The sequence below is a fragment of the Centrocercus urophasianus genome, unplaced genomic scaffold, assembly GCF_019232065.1.
Source record: "Centrocercus urophasianus isolate 14NV4802_14NV808 unplaced genomic scaffold, USGS_Curo_1.0 seq_13, whole genome shotgun sequence".
Lineage (NCBI taxonomy): Eukaryota > Metazoa > Chordata > Aves > Galliformes > Phasianidae > Centrocercus > Centrocercus urophasianus.
The window spans coordinates 35197873-35222507 of NW_024884475.1; the positions used below are offsets into that span (position 1 = coordinate 35197873).

At 38.6% G+C, this 24635-nt stretch overlaps 1 protein-coding gene across 8 annotated transcripts in view; it reads right to left on the bottom strand.

Annotated features, from left to right (window-relative positions):
- SEC24D (SEC24 homolog D, COPII coat complex component) overlaps positions 1-24635 on the bottom strand; it is a 51215-nt gene that overhangs the window by 19643 nt on the left and 6937 nt on the right. For all 8 annotated transcript variants that reach the window (XM_042812507.1, XM_042812503.1, XM_042812504.1 and 5 more), the window contains 5 exons: positions 24161-24306; positions 21592-21861; positions 20085-20206; positions 17010-17121; positions 16074-16201 (listed from right to left, as the gene is read on the bottom strand). In XM_042812507.1, the coding sequence (XP_042668441.1) occupies positions 16074-16201; positions 17010-17121; positions 20085-20206; positions 21592-21861; positions 24161-24306 (778 nt within the window). The remainder of the gene's footprint in view (positions 1-16073; positions 16202-17009; positions 17122-20084; positions 20207-21591; positions 21862-24160; positions 24307-24635) is intronic.

Sequence of the window (24635 nt, forward strand, 5' to 3'; positions counted from 1 at the left end):
TAAACATGTTTTGTCTTTTTCTTCTTTTTCGTACTCTCTTCAACCTCAACTAAAAATCTCTGACAGTGAAGAAATGAACCCAAAGTTGGGCCACGTGATGGAACTCGGCACAAGGAAGAACACAGCCCTCGAATGCAAACATTTTTCCACTGGAAGGTGCACTTCTTTACTTTTAATTATTCTCTCTCCTCATAGAACGGTCATATTTCATCCATTACACACTTTCATCTTTTATTGGAGCATAAATCTCTGACTACCTACAAAATCATACATGTCCTTCTTGCATTCATTGCTTACATGTATTTTATTGTTTGTTTATATTGTAAGAGGCAATTATTTTACTCATTTATTTCTTTAAAGCTTTTGATGCATTTTCCAAAGCTCTTATACCTATGAGTAGATTCAGCTAGACGAGTTTTAAGTGATCCCTCCTGCTCCACTGAGGTCACATTCTGCTTTGCACTCTTCCTTCTACAAAAATTGAGTTTAACACAAATTACCAGATAATGTCTGCTGGCAAACTATCAGGGTCATTTTTCAGACCCAGGCGCTTTGACTACAAAGACTGCTCACCAGCCACAATTATTTAATAAGTTTTAAGCCTTCTGGTTTTTTTCTCATTACTTGGCAATTTTCTCATTATCTTTCTGTAGTATTAATTTAATGAGACCTGGATCTAGTTTGTTGTTAATAATATTATTATAGCATCTGAACCAATAGGGAAATAAAGAACACCCTAAAATAACTCCTGTCTACTTTCTTATACATACTTAACCTATTATCTTTTTTTAATGACAGCGGAAATAAAACCAATGCTTTTTCTTCACATTTGGAACTGAAAATTTTCCTTTTGCCTTCAGCTTGTTTTTCTTTTTTTTTTTTAATTATTTGTTACAAAGTATCTTTGCAGTGTGGTTGTAGAGCTCCATACACCAGTGGTTACTGAAATTTACACACGTTTAACTGTGCATCAAATGGACTTGAAGTCAATGAGACAGTGCGCTGTGCATGACTAAAATGTGCTGAAAGCCTCAAGAAAACAGAACCCAAAAGCAGTGACCAGCAAGCACTGCACATACTAGGCTGGGTTCTGCTTTACCTTGCCCACAGAAATAAAGAAGGAAATACCAACACAATTGTACTGCAGAGGATGGCTACTTTCAGTTCTTAATAATCTTGCTAAAAAAAAACATTCTAAAGCAATTCATGGAGCTATGCCCAAACCAAGAAATGCATGCAATTAAGGATTTTGTCTAACAAAGAAAATTGTATAAATACGTCTAATACTAAAGCAACTTATATGACAATTTCTGAATAAGGACTCAGATGAAAAGTATAAATACCCACTTTTTGATGTGAAGAACAAATTGTGAAAGAAATTTTACCTCAAAAAGAGCTGAAATATTTCAAGGCACTGTGCCACTACACTACTTTCAACCCATCAAAATGCAGACATACCTCACAAAAAGAGACAAAAATATATTGATTGCTGGCTTTCCAGCACTACCAAATAAAAATATTTATCAAAATCAATGATACCTGGTAGCATAAATCTGACCTGGAATGGGCATTTAAAAGGGATTCCTTTTATGTAAGCTGAAGGACTGGAGAGACAGAAAGAATGAGTTGCCCAGGGAAGCAGAACACTGTGGTTTTATGTTAAAGAAAAGGTGGTCTGGGTAGAAGGGATGGAAAAAGCTGTAAAAGACCTGTACAGACTTTCCATTCTCTGAAACCTCAGGGCCTCACTAGAGAGCAAGTCCTGAAAGCCGATCTGATAAACCGTAACTCATCCCACTGTTCATCCAAATATAGCTGAGACAGCAAGAGTTTTATTTTGGAAGTATTTCAGCAAGAACATGTCTCAGGAGTCAGAACTATATCACAAAGCAATAGACAGACATTGGTGGCACGTTTCCAAGATGAAATGCATCCATAAAAATTTTCAAAGGGACTATAGCCTGTTCTTTAATGTCTGAGAAAGCTGAGTTACTATTGCTAGAAAAATAAAGACCTGATCCACTCCTGAGGTTCCTCACAAAGTATCACTGTATTCATATTGCAGGATCAGGGCCTCAGTTGGAAACTGTAAGTGTATGAACAAGGGCTGCGATGAAGCTCAGGATCATCACAGCACATCTCTGTAAAGGCATTCTAAAGAGAAAAACAGAAGAGGACTCTGGAGAATGAAAGAGGTATATGCAAACACTGAGGAAAACTAGCTATTTGTCACACAACAGAATAAAATACATACAGCACCTGTTTTCCTTGCCAGACTCACATAAATATACAGGGCTGCAAGAAAACAATTTACAGCTGTGCTTCAAATTGCATCTCCACAAACAGTGTACACAGTGCCTTGCCTACCCACCACAGCCAAGGAGGATTCCTAGCCATGCCCGGACATACATCCCATCACTACACTGATGAATCTGCATTAGGAGCCACATTTTTGCCCTAAGTTTTTCTTCATCGTTTGGATGCATTTAACACCCTATCGCTGAAATGAGAGGAATGTGAATTGAAGGTCCACAAATCTGGCTACATCAAAGAGAAACACTAGATCTCTCACCAAGAGCACAATTTTCAATTTGATCAGTGTCTTTATCACACCCTACTTTCCCCCACAAGAGAAGGAACTGGCCACCAGTTTTTTTTCCTGCATACTTCTGAAGAACTTCACCGCTTTACATAGTCACTTGCCCAGTGTAACATTGCATGTAACCATGTTACATTGTTACATTGTCTGTGACAATGTGTAACATTGTCATGTAACTACATGACAACCTGCCCGTTCAACTGCAAATCTTCTCAGGACAGATGACTTTAAAAGCACACCTTATTAAAAATCCAGACTCAGAGAAAGTGAGGTTACAGGCCAGTAGTTAATGGAGATGTTTAGATGAGGGCTACTTGTTTCAAGAGTACCTCACTGCTTTGAAAAGCTGCACAGATCTGCATCTCCTGATGATTCAAATATGACAGTTCCTTAAAATTATCATCAACAGTACTAAAGCAGAGAAAATGTTTTATATTTATGTACAGTGAATTTTAAACACTCTGTATATGCATAGCTGATTATCAGAAATACTCAACTGCCAGCTACTCACTCCAGGCAGTTCACCCCACAAACAAGTTGTACGAGACAACAAAATCCTCAAAGGCATTGTTTCTAGAGATATTATTCATATTGTTTTTTATGTAAATCTAATTATTATAACACTTAAATTAGAATTTTAAGATAGGCTGTACAATATAAGTTTCTGATCACCAGGGGAGATGGTTGTTGGCCATGTGCAACTGCCCCCTGAAACGTAGTGCTTGGTCAGTACACCAGAGACACAAGGAAAAAGTCCTCAGGGAAATCATAGAGAATTTGGAAATGTAGGACTGATGCTATTTCTGAAAACAAACAACCAAAGCACCAACAAACTCCTGGTCATGAACCAAACTGCCTGTGTTTCCTAGGACTATTGAAGGGGTTTGTTTTCTTTTCTTATACCCTCACAGATTGGCTTTGAGAAAGATTAACCACTCTACAAATAATCCCCGGGTTTTGAGCTGCTTTACTGATTCAAATAAAAACGTCAGGAAAGCATTTCCTTTTGCACTGTTCCTGCTGTCTTTTATCAGAAGCTATTCCTTCAAAGACAAAAACAATTTTCTCAATTCCTGGTTTTTGGATGTTGAATTTTATCAGACTCCTCAGCTGGAGGACTCAAGACAGTTTGTACTGCATCCTCTGCAAGGCTCACAGTAGGTTTAAGTATATTTTGTAATACTGCTTTTCCATTTATTTTCTTCTTTATTTGCATGACCACAGCACAGCTACAGCACCAGCACTGTGATGCACTTTTACAGAACACATTCAAATGCAAGATGCGTGTTCAAACCTTCTTATTCAAAAACCCTCCACAGGCAGCCCAAACATTCACCTACGTGGCAGCATGAGAAATGCTGTACCATGGCAGGTGAGCTTCAAGTTGGCACCTCACATTGGATTTGACCCATTGTGTACAAAAATGAACAGAAAGGTGAATCAACCTCAGACTGTCAGCATTCCTCTTTTTAAGAGAGTGCTGCATAGAACAGAGCTGGTGGCATAAAGAGCATACATAGAGGATTTTTAAAAGACCGAGGATGGGAGAAAATACATGAAATAATGATAAAGTTTAGACACAAGGAAACCTGAGAACTAGGTAGCTTACTTCTTTAAAACTTCCAGTGACAGAAGAAGGGGGGAAAAATAAGGTGTACTCTATATGCTTAAGAAAGGCACCACAAGTTCTCCTGCTCACGATCTCAAGATGGAAATCCCAAGTGATAACAAGTCAGAGCTTTCCCACACTTCTCAGCTTTGAGATGGTGACTGTTACCTGGACGTTTGGCCATGCTGCATCTCAAGTGAAGGTCAGCAGCCAGGATTCATTGATGATGTAAGCAGAAGCATGAAATTGGTAAATCAAGAAACTGCACCGAACGACAGACTTCCAAATGTTAGGGATTTAAAACAATTGGATCTCATGCAGAATCTCTACCAGTCCATCCTATCAAAAGAAAAAGCTTGTGCAGAGGCATATGCACAAGAAGAGCACAATGGAAGGAGTAAGAGAGAGACAAAGCAATTCTAGGAGATCACCTCCTCCCAGCAGTGCTGGGGGCAACATGCACACGTTAAAGCATACATACTAATCCACAGCTCCACTTTTCAGCCATCAGTATCATCACGGTCCAGCACTGCAGTCCTTGTTTGAGAATTTTTGGCATTATTGTCACAGTTGTAAAAACATTGAAAAATAAGACAGATAAATTGTAGCTGGCTTCTGTACAGAAATGCTAAGTAGTAGTTACAAGAGGAGGTAGTCTAGCTTTACTGACCACAGACGTTTTACAATAAAATTGGAAGTTTGATTTTCAACAAGAAGACATTCTGATTTGTTCTCTGTCTGGCTCAACACTCATTCAGTGCTAAACTTTTTTTTTTTGGCAAATCACTACAGGAGAGACCTGAAAAATTTTTACAAGACACACCAGACCAGACACAATTTGGGCTCCAAATATTATTACCACTGACCTTCTGACAGGTCCAGTCGCTTTATATGTTCAGGATGGTCACATTAACGCTATTTTGCTCTTGCATAAAACTTCTCAGGACTGCTAAATACATGATACATCCAACACCTTAATTTAAAACAGAGGCACAGTTTCTTACATACAAACATAATAAGTAAACTGGCCTATCAATTCTGTTTCAGAAGGCCAAAGACCACTTACCACAAACACAGCTGTGAGCACTTCTAACATCCTCTAGAATATCCTTAGGATAGCCAATCAAGCAACACACCAAACAGTGCTCATGGAACATTTAACTCTAGATTCAGGGAACGAGTATTTAAGTTTGTAAAAAAAATTAAATCCAAGTGTAGTGTTGTAATCTCTAAAGCAACACTTCTGGATGAAATTTTGCCACAGGAGAGCACTGTCAGTGTTATCCAAGCTTTTGTAGCAAAAACAAAACCAAAGCCTTCCAACATTAACAACTGCTGTATGCAGCTACCTTCTTCTCTTTTATTAAGGTTGATTTGTTGCTGGATGTCACAAGTAAGGGTTGTGCAGAAACTCGCAAGTTAAGCAGCCTGAGAAGAACAAAACTGTACAAATGCTCCTGTTGTCTAGGGCTGGGGATGTAATCTACACCTCATAGCAAGCACAGATGAACTAATTTTGTTAAACACTAAAAAAAAAAAACCAAAAAAAAAAAAACCAAGGTTGGAAAAGACCTTCAAGATCATCCAGCCCAACCATCCACCTGTCACCAATAGTTCTCACTAAACCATGTCCCTCAACACAAAATCCAAACATTCCTTGAACACCTCCAGTGTTGGTGACTCCACCACCTCCTTGGGCAGCCCATTCCAGTGCCTGGCCACTCTTTCAGAAAAGTAGTATTTCCTAACGTCCGGCCTAAATGTCCCTTGGTGCAGCTTGAAGCCATCCAGGACAGCTCTAGACCCTTCTATGATTAAGCCCTAGGCATAACCTGGTGCAGATTGATACTGAAAAAAAATCTGATCATTAAAATAATAATAATAATAAATAAAATCAAGCCACATCAGCTTTGTATTCAGCTTAACAAAATCTCATTTTTCCTATGCAATTACATACTTCATATTGATCCATTCAAAATATGATTCTGTACTACTGGACAAATAAATAAAATATGCACAAACTGAATGTGCATGAATAACTTCAGTTTAAAAAGCAAAATACAAGCTTTTCATCCTGAACTAAGTACCAGCACATTCTGACTGTGTGAAGTTTCCAAGGTAACTCAGTGACATCTCTGAAGGCTTAATGTTACAGCTTGCAAACTTGGAATGTTTAATTTACTGCTGTTGCTACGATCAACTTTGGCTAGAGTATAAGAGGAGGGAAACACCACTTCAGGAGAGTAAAATGCAGCCTGTAAAGGAAAACGTACACAAAGAATGTCAGATGACATTCAGGTTGCTATTTTGAATTGCAGATGTATCTACTGACAGCCAAAGCCACTTTTTACTTGAGTGTAATTTTTGTTGGCATAACAATTACGTGGCTGTGAAGATTATTTTTTAATCCCCTTTGCCTTCATTATTCACTTTTGCTTCGTCAGTCTTTTCTTCTTGCATTATCACTCTGAAAAACAGATAATCTCCAGCTTACAGAAAACTAATTACATCACATTAACCTCCATCTTTAGAAATGCACCTTTCCCAGGCCAACCTTTCAAATCTGTACAAATTTATCAAGATCTCCAATTAAAACATAAACAAGATGAACGTCAATTTTCCAATCCACTGTCCCCAAGTTTTCCATTCCACAATAACACATGGAGCAACACTACAGAAATACAAACAGCATTTTAAGATTTACCCTACAGACAAAAGGGAAAATAATTAAATACGGAAATTTACTTCAATGAGGACAAGCTCTGCTGCTGAAACTCCTGCTAACTTTGGCTCTTCATTCTAGTTAGACTGTAGTTACAGCCCAACAGGCTAAAAACTTTCTCCTAGATGAAGCTGTTCTGGGAAGCAATCCAATTCCAAATGTTTTACTTCCAAATGAAGAGTAGTGCAAAGCATACTCCATAAAGAAAGCCTTATCTAATACAGGATTTACATATCTCTAAATTAGGCACTGCAAAACCTAGCTTACAAGAACTGGCTTCCAAAGTGATGTAAAGCTCTCCAGGTGAAGCATCTGGAGACACACATGAGCTCTGGGCTCATACCATGCATGCCAGTAGGGAAAAAACAAACAAACAACAACAGAAACAAACTAACAAACAAAAAAACACCATCAAACAACAACAACAAAACAATAAACACTGATAGAGCAACAAAGCTCAGCATCCTCCTCCAGAATTCAGACCGAACTACAAGATGAGAGTATAACATTTCTATCTCTCAAATGACGGTGTCAGAAGGGATGCTTTGGAACATGTTTTATTTTAATATCTGGAAAATAGATGAAATAGTAACACTTGGCTCACATTTAATGTGGTACTTACACAGTGATGAGTTCAGGATACAAGTTCAGGATACACACACAGACTTTTCCAAGTAACTCAAAAATGGATTTGATTGTAAAAATATAAAGCAGCTGTAAGAACATGGAGCAATGTCCTACAGCACAGCCTTGTCTCTAAGTTTACTTGCCTAGCTGTAATCTACAAGGCAGTACTGGTGTGCGTGCACTTTTTTTCTGGTCCACCATCTTCCATCTCCAGAAGTCTAAATAGAGGCAATTAACTTTTATATACAGACTGCTTGGTAGCTTGGTATTCTCCACCCCTCATTCCTGGAGAGTGAAGAAGCATTTCATCACAGACAAACTAAGTGTCCTAAGTATTAAATTATAACAGGTGAACAAGGCTTCCAAACTCACAATGTTTTGGAAGAACATGACAACAAGCACATACTGCTTCACAGTGTGTCCAGATGTGTGTTCCAGTGTGTCCAGAACAAACTGACAAAAATCATACATTGCTGGATCTTTGACAACCCAGAGAGCCACACAGCAGGCAATGCAACACGCCCAACTTACTATTCAAAGATAGCAAAATATTATCTTTTCACTGGTCAACAGCTGCTGTTTCTGCTTACGAGAAGGAAGCTTTTCTTACCTACACTCGAGAGGAGTATTGACAACATGAAACAATAACAAAAGCCTCAATATAAAGGGTGATGTGTAGCCTACACAAAGCAAAAAGATCAGGAAACATTCAAAAAGCTCTGACATTTCATTTCCAGCAGTGATAAACATGAAGAGAAATCTCAGTTAAGTAAAATCCCAAGTTCATGTGGGGATTACTGAATTACAAGCCAACAAAGACGAGTGAGATAGTTCAAAACAGAGAACAGGGCAAAATAAATGCTAATCGCTTTTCACAGTCTTCAGATTTTTTATTTTTTAATACTACCATATTTTGCTATTTATAAAAGCTTTCTAGTAGTACAGACAGTTTTACTGTCTAATTATACAACTTCTGTCTAAAAAGACCCAGTCTAAAACTGCTGAATGGCATAAAACCAAATGCTTACATGAGCTTCAGCATCCAAAAGGAAAGGTGGCACCCATAGAAAAATAAACTTTACAAGAACTTCTGGGTGATCCTTGAGCTAAAGACCAGCAAGTCTTACTTTTGCAGAGAGCAAATTGGTAGGTGCTACAGTGGAGGAGAACATCAAAAGACACGTTGATTAAAAGTATACACAGAAGAAGAGATGATGTGGCTTATGAGGAGGGATGCCATGACACAATCTATTGGATTCTGCCAAGGGCCAGCCAGCATGCAGATAAGAATGATCTAGTTCATATAATGTACTCTTAAAAATATACATATATATATATTTTAATAGAATCCGTCAAGAAAAGCCATTAAATTAGCTAGGCTCTCACATAACACTGGGGAAGGTTTTCCTGAGAGTAAATAAGTGAGAGAGAAAACAAAAGGCAAAACTAAAAAAAAAAAACCAAAAAACAAAAAGAAATTGTACAGTGGGTAGATGCTATCTGTGAGCACTTCAAAGACCTATTCTGCTTTTTAATATTCCCAGTGGAAAATAGCAATTAATAAGATGTTTCCTTTAAGTCATTTCATATGGCCTGAACCTAAGTGCTCCCCAGTCCCCTCAAACCAGTGCTCTGCAGAAGCACATAACCATTATAAAATGCATCTGCTTAATAACAATGTGCATCAAATTAAAACTACAGCCTGCTTGTCAAAATTAACAGCCACTGAATATGAACTGCAGAACCCCTAAGTCCCCACTGAACCCATGATAGATTAAAAGAGTGCAGTGACTTCCCTTAATTCTTCAAATTTAATTAACATCTGAATGTTTTCTTAAACAAAAGAACAGTCTTGGGATCTAAAAGATAATTCACGCTCTGCTACTTTGTTCTTGAAACACACAAAATAAATTAACATTGCATCATGTTTATTTACCTTGTTCACTTTCTAGTTTCTGCTTATCTTATAGAACTGACACAACCCTACCTAGGAAATTTCGTGTTATACCTGTAAATATTATGGCTTTCCAAACAGGTCAGCTGGATTGGTCACAATCAAATCTCAATATTCTTTCAAAAAGGTTAAATGGCTTTCAGCTCATGAACACCAGCATTTCTTAGAAGTAATTCCATTCAAGTTATATGTTTTTATCTTTTAATTAAATGAGGAGAAAACAGAAACTGACATATTTAATTCCCACTATCAAGTATTTTTATGAGGAAAAAAATAAGTAGGACAGAATATTGTAGAGAAAACTATACAAAACACAATAGTAAGAAGAAAAAAAGAAAGTCACTTAGGATATTTAAATATTTAGAACTATATATAATTATTTAGAGTTACCCACATTTGATTTTAAAACATGAAATACTCTTTTAACTAGCTTTTTTTTTTTTTATCACATGGTTTTATTCAGGCTCTGGAAACAGTCATGCATCTCCAAAACAAATTAATTTAGAGCTTGGTCCATGATGACAACTATGAGAGCTGGTTTATTTTTATGGACTGTTGCTAAAGCACTCGTGGACTAAAAATAACTTCTGTTGAACAATGATACTGTACTGTCAAAATCTCTAACAAACAAATACTTTACATAGATCATCCAAATGAGGAGAGTGAAAATGAATGGTTATTTTTGAGACATAATAAGTAAGGACCTAGTATAGTTAAGATTCAGAAATAAGATTCTAAATGTAAATAAGATTCAGCAAGAGATGCTTAGACACTGACCGGGGATGGGGAAGCATAAATTTTCCAATGACCTTTGTTTCTAATGATACACAGCATGTATGTGAAGTTCCCTAGCATAGTTTTGTAGATTGGCTGTGGAAGGCTTTTTGTCTTTTGTAGTAATCTATGTGAGAGACTGTGTAGCTTCAATGGACTCTGCTTCTCTTTTAATTTGAGGACTTTTCTGAATAAGTTCATTTCACTTCTCTGTTCTTCTGAAGCCCAGTGTCTGTGTGCAAAGTGTGGCTGTCCTCAGAACATCAAACACGACTGTACAGTGATTGCTATTGAATGGCCTATGCCTGCAACTTAAATTAGCTCCTACTTGTGATTTACCACTACTGAAATAAACCCTCCAAGCTTTGCTTCAGCAAGGCCAATCTGGCATCCGTTTAAGCTTTCCATAAACAACTTCTCTAGAACAACCTCATTTTGCAATTGCACCAAGTCACATGCGAGCACCTGAAATCCTGTGACTTAGCCGTACTACATCTTTCTCATTCATTTTAATTGCTGTGGATCTGAGTTTTCCTCTTTTGATCTGAAGACTAATATTGCAGCCTAATAGTATATCTTTATGCCTTTATCTGTATTCACTTAAGTCAGTCTCAAGTCCTCTTCATTCAGGGCTTCCAGATTTCTAAATGTTACAGAACTTCTCAGACATACCACCACTCTACAGGGTTTCCATTCCCTGGGGAATTTTAGCGGCATATTTAGCCACAGTATCTCTGTCTTTTCATTCCACAATGTATGGGAACTGTTGAGTCATAGCCTGAACCACTGATTGAGCACCTGGGGAAAGGACCCGGTCAGCCCTGGGAGCACAGGTGAAGGCAATTCAGCTGTGTGACCTGAAGGGGTGGAGCCTGGTGCACCTCTCTTAGACCTCATTGAAGGGCTGACTGCCACTGGGGGAGGATCTCTGGTTGGAGATCCTTCCTTGGTGAAGCTTTGCCCTGTGAACCTAAAATTTTCTGAATCAGGTGAGTAACCTTCTTCCCTTCCTTTATAGCACCTTCCTATCGTGCTGGTCCTTCCATTATCACACCTCTGTTGTAATGCCTTTCCCATCATTTTGATCTGTCCAATCGCTACGCACAATATTTCTCTAATTTTTCAAGATCCCTTCTTGTTGCAGAGAAAAATCCTGGTGTGGTTTGTCTTGTTTTTTGTTTTCATGAAACATGCTGTACTGATTTAAAGGCATAAATATTTACGTTTAACATCTTTACCTAGCACTGTGTTGGTTTCACTCTGTGTTCCTATCTACTCCCACAGGGATAACTTGTATCCCATTCCTTAATGAGAATAGAGATATCTGTTGTACATATCTTCAAAAAACACCCCAGCTCACGCTTTTGTATTTCTCAGCTCCTAAGGGATATTTTTCCTAGACTTCATTTCACAAAATAATCTTTTCCCTGCAGAAGGCAACAGTTCTAATGTCACTTCTGGAGATGGAACCCAAGGTGTGTTTGTGCATGTGACACTCCACCTTTGCCACAAGAACCCACAGTGACCTACTAAACTTCAATCTGCTTTTCATACGTACTGAAGCCCTGAAATTTTCTTTGTCCAAACTGGACCTTCAGACTGGAAAAAGTATTCCTGAGAAAACTACTGGACTTAAACCTTATAATTGAAAACTCACAGGATCAAAAACAAACTTGTAAAGCTCAAGTTCCAGTTGATTGCTGTTTCCACAAATAAAATTGAAGAGATTTTTGAATTCATGACAGGTATGAATTCCAAAACTTCTGGGGACATTCAGGCTCTGTCAGACAGAACACTACTGATCCTTCAGAGTAAAATACGAAAAGAGGGGGGGGGGGGGGCAAAGTAAAAATCTGTTTGTCAGAATAGAATGCTGCATAACCTGTAGAAGCTAGTTTAATTTAAGAGCTATACAAATTAACATAGCCTCTTTGCCAGTAAATTCCAAACAGGGATAGTTTGTGAAACTTCTCAGAGGATCTCCTTACTGATGAGGAGCAGGAACAAAACAGATTTGACTGCAAAGTGATGGCTATCATCTCCAGCCCACATGTAACTCCACCAGAGAGCCCAGTTCTGCTTCCCTGTTCCTATAAATGAAGAATCCCTCAGGCACTCCTTCCTCCTGCCTGCAGAGGCAATAAGCATTCAGCACAGTGCTCTGCTGTTTTAAGTTTACGCTTTACAGCCAGCAGGAGACACTCAGAGTGCATAACCCTCCAACTGCACCAACATGTAACTACGCCACTTACAAGTCACGTGCCAAAACGGTGACTGCGTTCAATTAAAAGAGGAAAAAAAGTTTGTACAACTGTGCTCTTCCTCTCATATACATATCTGTATCTACTGGTGGGAGTAGACTTGCCTATTATCATTAACTTTTTTTTTTAAATGAATGTTTGTTGTTTCAGCACAGTGTGATCTGAATTGCATCCATAAAGCGCAGATGGGAGAAAAGATGGCCCATACTTTCCAATGCCATTCACTTGAACAGAACCATCGTGCTTCACTCATGCAAACAACAGTCCTCTCAGCAAATTGAAACCCACACTCAAGACTGCAGAAAGGGTGAGCAAGCCATGTGAAGACCATACTGTATGCTTAATTGTCTATAAGCAAGGTAAGCTTTTTCCCATTATTTCTAACTGCCCTAATAAGGAAATGGCATAGAGAAGAATTACATACATTCTATGACAATAAGACCACTGAAAATACAAACATATTTTATATACTATTTCAAATTCGTCAACCATAAGAGAAAAATAATTAAGAATTATATTTATTGAATACTTGCAAGTGTATCAGTTGCTCAAATGACTTTGAAAAGTACGCAGCTTTTTAAACACATCTTTACCAACACAGAAAAATGGGCTCTACACAATGTGCATCACAACAGATTCTGCAGAGCACATGGATTTGCTGAAATCCAGATAGGTCAGTTTTTCAACTCTTCCTAATCACATTACCAGCTGCACATACCACTTGTAGGCATTTCACAGCTTTTGGTCCAGAAAAGCTTTTCTAACTATTATTTTTCTTCATTTTTCAATTGAAAAGAGATAGAGTTCAAATTCTGTGTGCTAGCACATATTAGAAATGGAGGCAGATCTGCAGCTAAGGCTGCAACAAAACTGAAGGAATGAGAACTATTAATCAAAAGGTTAGGAAAAAAAATCATGATTTTTAAGTTACTATTATATGGCATGCTTTTTATCAATAGTTTGAGATAATAGACAGATCTGCACTCAGAACAAAGCTCTGTAACATGTGTTGAACATCACCTGCTGGCACTGTTAAAAAAAGCATCCATGAGATAGGCAAGATATTTGGAAAGAACACTCTGTGCCTTTCAGTCATTAGTTCCAAGCAGAAAGCACCATAGTAGGAAATTCAGAAACACAAGCAAACCCTTGAATATATTTTACCTCCATAAAAAGCTCCATTCTTTCAAATTAATTGGCTTTCCAGAATTAAAGTGGTTATAAACCCCACGTGGAAGACCATTTTTGTTATGAGATCTTAAGACTAAGAAATTATTCTGGCAGCAGCAGTGAAGATAAAGGGCATAGGCAAGTCTTGGAAAAACTGTCTCAGCTAAAACTCTCCAGTACTTCCTATTGTAACACTATTTCTTCAGTTCTTACAACTCTATCAAGCTACAGCTGTTCACATGGAAATTTTCCACAATGGACTTTTGCCACTTATGAGAGATATTTTTCTAGTCCCTTCTGACAAAGAAGCAGGGTTAAAACCACACTGCTCTTTACAGATAATGAATCCTGCTGACCTTTCCCCTAACTCTTCAGAGTTAATGGGCCATCACATACAACTTTTTGCCAACCCTGGGAAAATCTTCCTGAACTTGGCCAAGTGTAACTGTTAGCACATACTGCTAATTTACGTATGCAGCAGATTTAGATTTTAGCAACTCACTGATCACCCTATCCAAACACTCCACAGGAGACAGGGAAGCCACATGTGGTAAGCATAAATGACTAGAAGCAGACAAAGTGAAAGATGGAAACAGGCGTCAACATGACAGCAGAGCTGATATATGCTGTGTGGGTACAGAAACTGTAGAGAGTACTAAAGAAGGAAGGTTGGCTAGTAAGGTGAAGATGTGGAAAAAGCAACAGCAGGAATCTCATCTAGGAGAAAATGCAGCGGGCAAGAAGCCAGGTCCACACATTCCCTTCAAGAACTAGAACAAAAATCAAAATTGCTATCTAGTAGACAAATGGTGACACATACAATCTGCAGAACTGCAAGTAATACATGCTATTTCCCTGTGGACCCCAGAGAAGATAACTACATACTGCTCTGCTAAAATCAAACTTCAAATTACAGAGATCTGTTGGATTGGAAATTATCCATCCTGACAAAGAACAGCATCTGTTTTCTTTCTAACTTATTTAAAAACAAAACAAAGAATTTACAAGCAATAAAACAAAATTCAAGAAAATCAACAACTGCAAAAACTGAAAGTCTATGTAATTTTAATTGGGCTTTTCTGTGTCTATGTTTTATGAAAGAATTTGTGAAGACACAATCAAATACAGTAACATACATGACATTCTTGTTTGCTTTTTTTTTTTTTTTCTAGCAAGCAATGCTCTGAAAGCTAGTAAGAGTTGCATAGAAAAAGGAAATGCTGTCTGCAGAACATCAGCTGCAGAACTTAAAAGTTCTGCAACGAAGGAGGCAGCCAGTTGAAGGTAAGAAAGGACAGCCCTACGGATGATGCAATTAAGTGCTGCATTTAAGAACTGACTGTATCCCTGCTACTGATGCAGTCCACTGGGAATGCCAGAAAATCTGTGCAACTGTCCCGAGACCACAGGACATTATCAATCTGTGGAGTATTCTGCAAATGAACTAGGGCTGTGTTTGGAATATGAAGGACTATTAAAGATGGTAATGCAAGAAAATCAATTGACTAGGTTAATGTCTCCAAATGAGTACCAAGAAGTGTGGTTACATTTGTCTTCTTCCTCTGGCTCAGTTCAACCAAGTAGAAAATGTCCCTCTCATCTTAGGCTATTTTGAAAATAAATTAAATTGTGTAGTGGAAATGTTTAGTCATGGCCTGAACCAGATACTCAGCTCCTGGTGGGAGGGCAAGGCCAGCCCAGGGGAGCTCAGGTGCATGTAATACATCTGAGTAACAGGAAGGGGTGGAACCAGGATCTACCCCCTTCCCAGACCTCATTTAAGGGTCGTCAGTGAAGGCAAGGGTATCTTGCTAGAGATCCCTGCCTACCTGAGGCCTTCCAAAGGTAAGCAGATTCTTTCCTTTGTTTCTGTATCTACAGCTGTTGCATTTGGGCATATCCTCACCTGCTGCAGCCCAGGACTTTGCTAATATGCTGTCATTGCTATGCTTTGCATTGTGTTATAGCATTACAAATTGTCGAGAACAAAATGATAGTTTGAAAGTAACTGTCCTTGTAATAATTTGAACCCTAAAATATCTTGATACAGCTCGTGACTATACTCTTAACATCTCTGCCTATACCTATATAATTCCAGAAACTGACAGTAAATTAGGGACTGATGGGGCAACACCAAAAACTAGTAGTTTACATAAGTATCTCTCTTGTATCTTTCCAAAGACTTTTACCCCTTAAAGTTGCATCCTGACTTAAGTGCAACTCATAGCCTTCCTGTGGCTCTTTCTCACGTCTCTAATTCCTTCAGTCAGAGATAAGGCACCCTCCATCCCATTCAAAGAAGTCAGTAGCATTTAGGAGACAAAATCACATGGGACTGATACTTCATTAGACTTTACCTCATTTTGTGGAACAATAGCAAAAGGCTGGATGACAGCTGCCAGTGGAATGCGAGCCTGTTTGGCCATATCTGAAGATGACGGGAAGCAGTAGGTAGTACATCGGATATAACGAGGGCTGGCATGACCTAGAACACCCAACAAAGCAGCCACAATAAGAGAGAAAAGGAGTCTGTCTGTTCCAAAAACATACCAAGATTAAAAACAAAGCAACAAGTGCAGATTCCTAAATTAAATGTATGCTTTCCTTCGTTCTGTGCAAGCTTCTGCCCTTATCATCTCTTTATGTCAGTCTATTGCCTCCTCCTGTAGGCAAATTTTTTTCTGGCTGAGATATAGATGCTGGTCTAAATTATACTATCAGTTCAGTTTGTATTAAAGTATCAAGTCTGCTGCCAGGAGCAACACGTGCAATATGGTATTTACAGGCTCTAGGCAGAAGCAAACTAGATACACAACCAAATGAAAACATTAAGCCAACTAGGCAGCTCATGCTCTGTCCCTATAACCTCAACAAAACATTCCAAAATTTATATCTTAATGTACAACAGTGCCAGGCTCATTGCTTCTTGTTAATATCTATCTCTTAAAGTTTCAGAATAATTTGATGATGCTTTTCAACTTGAAAACCTTGAAAATGTTCAAACTGAAAAGAAATGTGTCAATTATTATTTTAAATATCAGCAAGCACAGAGATGGGGGTAAGGCAATCTCAGGGATTTCACTAGAGTTAACCAAAGGTGTGAGAATTCAATTCCCATTTGTTCCACTTCTCCTTTTTTCCACCCCTCCAAAGGGAATGACCTTCCCATTCCATGTTCAATTCAAGACTAAGGAGCACCATTTCTAGATCATGTGAGAATTTACTCATATATATACATATATTCATTTGCTTTTACCTAAGAAGATTCCCAAAGCAGTAACAAAGACAGTTACCTTGATCTTGGATAAAGCAGTCAGTGGTGACAAGAGGAGGAACCTGTCCTCTTGTGTTTGTAGCATACATCTGCCCTCCCCTAGAAGCTTTATCACTTTCAATTACTTGAATCTGATGAATAAGAAGCGAGAACAGTATGAGAAAGGTTAGCCACGCATTCAGGTACATTCATAAACCATTAACATCTACGCCAAGTAAATCTATTGACATTTTCTTATACAAGTGTCCCATTAACTTCTCACATACAAACTTCTAGTGCAGTCAAGAACTAGACAGTATAACTCAAAGAGAAAGTTGCCTGTTGGAACTCTGCAGAGGAAATGTTACACATAGGGGTTGACCAGACCACTGTGTAGTGAGCAAGTGAATTGTTCAGAGTATGTTGACTGCAAGGAGGACGGACATTTTCAAGAAAGTCTAGCCAGCAAATCAAGAAAAGTGATTATGTAAAAATACATCCTTGCTACTGCATCAGGTCTTCCATACTCTGAAATCAAACTAAAGTGCCAACAGGTTGCATCACCTGACTCACATGCCACATATTCCAGGTTGTATTTTCTATTACCACAACTGTGCCAGCAGCTGCTCTTGATAAATCAGCATGCAGGTGATTTATTAGACTGCAATAGTAAGAAGAGTTGGCCCTTAGCTCCTCTGCTAGACTCCATCCACAGGACGGTTAAGACTTGAATGATAACCTATGTAGTACATCACCTTCCTTGCTGAGCTATTTTCAGCACTGTCATTTAGAAAGCAGTAATTTCAATCCCCAAGAAATTCTTGCTGGCCACTAAGTAGTATTTCAGCACTGGAGCTCAGTGTTCTCAATCCCTGAGCCGGCCCCATGTTGAGAGCTTCCTCCCAGGATAAAATAAACAAGAGCAATCATAGAAAACTTCTTGAGAGGCAGCTCTGATCGTGTACAGATTTATTCTGGTTGATGCCTAGTTTACAGCAAGCTTTGGTGTATTTTCATTACATACTCATGAAGCTGGCTTTAGTACTGAACAAATTCCCTTTATATATACTTTCTAATACTGTCACTTCTGCACAGTCCTTCATGTTGTTTAATACTTATCAGAATAAAATATATAAAGCTGTACACTAGTCCACACCATAAACTGGATCACTGAGATACCATTATTACTCTTTTTGCTCAAAGGAGATCTCTGTTCAGCAACACATTTTAGAGTGTAGCCTAACAGCTATGAGAAAAAAATAAAGAAAAAAAAAAAAGGAAACTGGGAATTTCTGAAACTGCCTTTGCCACTGCTGCCAGTATCCCATGCAATTGTATCTTTACACTGCACATCATTTTCTAATAATAGCTGGGATATTTCAGAAGCCTCAGTTGGAAAGCAGAGAAGAAAAACAAAACTGGTCAGTGCAGAGTCTATTGATCATTGTTTAAGAGGTATTCCCTAACACACTGGAAATAATCTGGGGCCTGTAAAATTTTCTCTCTATTAAGTTTTTGTATAGCTATTTAAACATACAATACATTCCTCAGAGCTTGTTCTATCTTCTGCTTGATTACTTTTCCCTGCCTGCTTGGCTGGTCTACTTTTGCTAACTCTTGCATGAATAGGGAAAGAGGCTTTGTTCAAACACCCATTGGCTGAAGGAAGCAAACTATTTTCAAGACTCAGCTCTGCAAAGGATCATAGCACCGTGTTATTCTGCAGTTAACTGACCTAAACATATCATCATTCTTGGAAATAATACCATGTTCTTGGAAAGCACATGCTGATTTTCACAGATGCTGTCAGAGCACATATCAGCCTCCAACATATATAAAACAACATACATCAACAATTGGTTACAGATAAAAAGTAAATTTATCTGACAACGCTATTGTAACTGTGTAATGTAAATATAACAAGAGAATTACACTCAGTCATACTTAATCAGCTTTTTTCCCCTCTTCAGACATTGACCCAGATGGTGTTGCTTTTAAACATGTCATTTTGATCCTCTCTGTGCTGCTAAAACAAACCTTTTAACCTATTTTAGCATCACTGTCACGTAAAGTTTATTCTATGTGCATAACTGAAAAAAAAATCAGTCCATGCTCACATGCCAGACCTCCCTCTCTTCAAACCACTTTTTTTTTTTTTTAATATATTAGACATGATGATTTTATCCTTCTTATGTAAAATTACCATACTGAAACACCATACAGAAACACCATTAAGCCCATTGCCTACGTTTGCTAATTATGACACTTTGGTTTTTTTGGTGTGTGCGTGTGTTGTTTTTCTGTCTGTTTGTATTAAAACACACAGTGATCTTCAATTGCATCTAACTTGAAAACTGCATTTAATGGAGGCAATGAGTTGTTAACGTTACTCTTAGGATATTTTCAGTTTTCCAGTAAAAACATCATTGGATAAAACAAAGGAATATCCCAATAGAAGGAAGCATGGCTGCACGCTGCTAGACAGGGCTTTCCCTCATCACAGTAAAATACAAGTCCTTTCCTGTACAGCTGTACTGCTTCAGCAAAGGAGTGGAAGATTCCTTCACTCAGAAGAGCTTAGTAGAAGGTTCTGCCCTGTAGTTGCAAGACAGTCTGCTTCAAGAGCCCTAACTCTCCAAAGACCTTTCAAAGTGTCCAAGTGATCACCAGAACCTGTAGAACCGTGTGCATCAGTGTGTGCTCTCCCCAGGAGTTCAGTACACTTCCTCCTCCCCTCCCCCCAACTCTGATCAACTGTTACCAATAAAAAACAATTTAATTACATCCTGAATCTAACAAGATACTCCTTTGGGTAGTACTTAGACTATTTAGCAGTAGATGGATAAACTACACCTTGTTTTATTTTTCCTCTGTCATTACTCTAAAAAGAGGCAAAGTCCCACCAGAGCATATTCAGGCATGTTTCAACAACTGAACCTTTTTGAATTGTGTGAAACTGAAGCATTAATTATATTCTAAGCTACTGAAATCCTTACAAGGCTGTAACACCTAGAAGGATGTTTAGGCAAACTGTTCTAGTTAGAATATCAGCACTGACTTTACTTTGTCTTCAATGCAGCAGAAATTCATAAAAAATTAGTGGCCTGTTACTCACTGGGCTTGGAATCGAGTCAGGATCAAGCTTCTTCTGTGGTGGACCAGAGAGCTGTGCTGGACCTCCAGGAAAAGCACCAGGATAAGACAGTTGAGATCCTGCCATCTGAGGGCCATAGTTTGCTGCAGAGTTACAAATGACCATTGATTTAAAGTATTTAATTTCTGTTATCCATCTTTAACATCAACTTTTGTCATACAAATCATTTTTACTTCAGCTAAATGCAGCTCCTCTTTACTTTCTGTTTTCAGCAAGTATCAGAATAGGTTCTGGCTCACAGCATCTGTTTTGAAAGTAAGCATAAAACTAGCTTAGTTTGACAACTCTAGCTTCAGACATTTTCTAGTACATGTCACATAGGACTAGCTAGAACGGGTTATTACAGCTACTACACCTAGAGAGCAGGCTATGGCATTAGCGAGAATTTCTCTGTTACTGTCAGTTAAAGAAAACTAGTCTAGGAAGTTTCACGATTAAAAAAAACAGCTGTTTTACTCACAGGTGTCAGGTAAAATAAAGCATGCTCTTTTACAAATTCAGCATATTCAATTTGAACTCTTTATCCCTATAGTAAAGAGGTGTATATAAAAAGGAGTATTATGACTCCTTCCTGCTGTACACTGTGCCTTTACCCACTACTAACTAAATCATTTTGCTCCTTTTTCTTGTTCTTAACAGTGTTGAATTGTTGAGCAAAAGTACAGCCTGCCTTGAATGCTCCAATCACTGAATCACAGAACGTTTTGGGTTGGAAGGGACCTCAAGGATCAAGAATCTCCAACCCCCTGCCACAGGCAGGGCCACCAACCTCCACATTTATTACTAGATCAGGCTGCCCAGGGATCCATCCAATCTGGCCTTGAACACCTCCAGGGACGGGGCATCCACAACCTCTCTGGGCAGCCTGTTCCAGCACCTCACCACTCTCTCTGTAAAGAACTTCCCCCTGACATCCAACCTAAATCTTCCCTCCCTCAACTTAAAACCATTTCCCCTTGTCCTGCAGTTATCTACCCTTTCAAAGAGTTGACTCCCCTCCTGTTTGTAGGCTCCCTTTAGGTACTGAAAGGCTGCAATGAGGTCACCCTGCAGCCTTCTTTTCTCCAGGCTGGACAAGCCCAGCTCCCTCAGCCTGTCTTTGTAGGAAAGGTGCTCCAGCCCTCTAGTCATCTTTGTGGCTCTTCTCTGGACCCTCTCCAACAGCTCTCTGCCTTTCTTGTACTGGGGGGCCAAACCTGGACACAGTAATTCTTCAGATGGGTCCTCACAAGAGCAGAGTAGAGAGGGGCAATCACTTCCCTCTCCCTGCTGGCCACCCCTCTTCTGATGGAACTGGTGAAATTTTGATGGAATGGACTGATCTGATTGTCAGTAACAACCTTTTATTCTACAAAACAGAGATTAAATTTTCATTTCTTTAAGCCAGCAGAACATCAAACTTGAGAGGTCAACAGCGATTCTCAGTGCATTTTTTGTTTTCAATTAGACACCTAACATCCTTCTTTACCTTGCTGAGGATGATATCCAGGCCCTGGAGTCTGTCCTGGAAGTTGCTGCAAGTTAGGATTTGGAAGTCCAGATCCAGGGACCCCATCCTGTCTGGCCATACTAGGCAACGATGACTGAGCACAAAGGCCACTGAAATTATTTGCTGGTGGAGGTATCTGTGGTCCAGGTTGTAAAGTCATTTGGTGCTGCGTCAGTGGCAGTTGCTGTGGACCCTGAAAAGATGCTGGATGTCCAGAAGATGTGTGAGAGCTTTGGATAGCACCAGGACCTGAGCAAGAAATTATATATATATATATGTCAAATGAGTTAAAAAATTATAGGCTACTAGCTTGGTGTGGAAGATGTACTGAGTAAAAAACACATCTGCAACATATACACATAGCAAATACTGTCTCTCATACTGATAGTGCTTTATCAGGTAGATTCTGAATGCCTGTTTACAAAACAAATCAGATTTCACAGCTTAAGTCTGAACTCATTCAGATGTTCAACTTCATTTCCTTTGACTCTATTATCAATAAACCCTGCAGCTGGGGTGGATGGGGAAAAGGATAGGGAGGCCAATTCAACAATTCTTGATTAGAATACATGTAAATCGCTATTTGCTTCTGATAGTATAATTAATATGAAACATTCCTTTTTTGCTTAATAATCAATTTTTCTTATACTACTTTTTTTGTTAGTACGTTGCTCCCATTTCACCACGACAAACTCAGTGGAAGTTCAACCGACACATTTAATCTGGTTTACAACCATTCTCTAGAATTGATGCTAAAAAATGAAACGTGGAAATTACTTAGCACACACTGGTGAGGAATACTGTTAATAAGATCCAGATTGCAATTAAAATTAAGAGATCCTGCAAGTGGTTTCTTTCTAAGACTTAAAATCTGTAGTTGTTATTTTATGAAGCCTACATTTTTAGTCAAACATCTCCTGAAGAACAACAGCAAAACAGCAAAATGACTAATGTTAATAAACAAATACTGAAATGCACCTTAGAATCATAAAATTGTTTGGGTTGGAAGGGACCATTAAGAGCTAGTTCCAACCCTCCTGCTACAGGCTGGGACATCTCTAGACTGGGTTGCTCAAAGCCCCATCCAGCGTGGCCTTGAGTGCTTCCAAGGAGGGGGAAACTCCAGTCTCACTGGGCAACCTGTTCCAGTGTCTCACTTCCCTCACAGTAAATAATTTCTTCCTGATATCTAGTCTAAATCTACCGTATTCCAGTTTAAAATCATTCCCCCCTGTTCTGTTGCTACACGACCTTATAAAAAGCTCCTCTCTAACTGTCCTGTAGGCCCCCTTCACGGACTGGAATCTTCTACCAGACTTGTTTACTGAAAACAGATTTCACAGAAAACAAGTTCTGATTCTCAGCTGATAGAAATAAACATTGCACCACAAGTCCTAACAGCTATCCACTTCAGTGCTCTTCCAAGTTACAGAACTTAGGCTTTAGCTAAGCAAAAACCATAACAATAAAACCGAACATGGGGGCATAGTTGTAAAGAAGCAATGCCTTCAGTGGTCTGAAGGGTATCTCAACCCTCCTCCATCTAAGATAAGCAAGAACATTACATTTTATATAATCATTGCTGGAGGCAATATACTGAAGGCAGGAAAGAAAAGCAATTCTTTCTTCTCTAAATAATTTCAGTTGCTATATATGAAGTGCTGCTGTAGAGTGTTGGGTCAAACTCCATCCTGCATAGAACAGTCTGACTTAGCTGTGAACTTGCAGTTCAGTACAGAAAGGCTGAAGTCTAAATTATTTTTATTACAGCAAAGAAGGAAGTTTTCACATGTAATTGTACAACAGAGGTCAGATCCTTTGCAATTACACAAGTTTTTATTTAACCCAAATCAGTACCTTGCAAAGTCAGAGAAGGAACACCAACACAGTCTAAACTGAAAAGTTCATTTTTACTCATCTCAATGAGATACTGATGAACAAAGTTATCTCAGTTTAACAGTCTCATCCTCACAAGCATACCAGCCACAGCAAAACATGATGCTGGCTACATTCCACTGCTTTTCAATCCCATAGTAAAATTGGCCAGGAAATATTCAGAAAAAGCGGGTCTAGACAGACAGAAAATTACAAATGGAAGTGATTTACATGGAAGAATCACATCTTACCTCAGTTTACTTCTAACCCTGGATTAAATACAAACAAGTTTAGATGGAAAATTTACAAGCTTTGGACCAAAAAAAAAAAAAAAAAGAATTAGATTGTTTTGAAATGGAAACTATAAAAAGATCAGAAAAATGAAACTGTAAATTTTTAGTCATGTCTTGGCTGTTATTGACAGCATAAACAAATAATGAGAAATGACCGATAAGGCAGCCAATATGTATGGAAGGCTTAACATGCTCTAATTCAGAACTAACCCAACAACACTGATGTAAGAAATAGGATAAGATTAAAAACAACTACTTGAGTAAATGAAAGAGGGAAAGATTTTATTATCTGCTTATACAGAAGTTCAGTAGATATTTCTAATTATCACAGTCTTACAAGCTTTAAATGAGAAAAGAGTCAAACAGATAAAATTGATTACCATAGCTATTTATCTGCATGCTGTTCAGCTGGTTGGCAAGTTGTGTACATGAAGTGGATACAGCATTTGGGGAGGCTGGCTGGGACTGATGACTGCCAGGAGGACAGGAAGGTCCTGTATTGTTCGGAGGTAGAGGGCTTGGAAACCTATATGGAAAAATGAGTGCAGTTATGCAAGAAATTACACCAACCAATCATAATTCCAGAAAGTCTGATACCTTCTCAAGTGTCATGCTGAAACAGTTAATTGGGATGATCAAACTCGCCAGAGTTTTCTCATCTTCTGCTCAGAAAAAGTATATTGTTGTTAAAAGCACAAAGAGAGAATGCCCCCCCACACACAATAAAAAAGAATATGTGTGTTTGTTTAGTTACTAGAAGCAAATAAGAATGTATTCTCAGCCTGGAGAAGAGAAGGCTGCGGGGTGACCTCATTGCAGCCTATCAATACCTGAAGGGAACCTACACCCACGAGG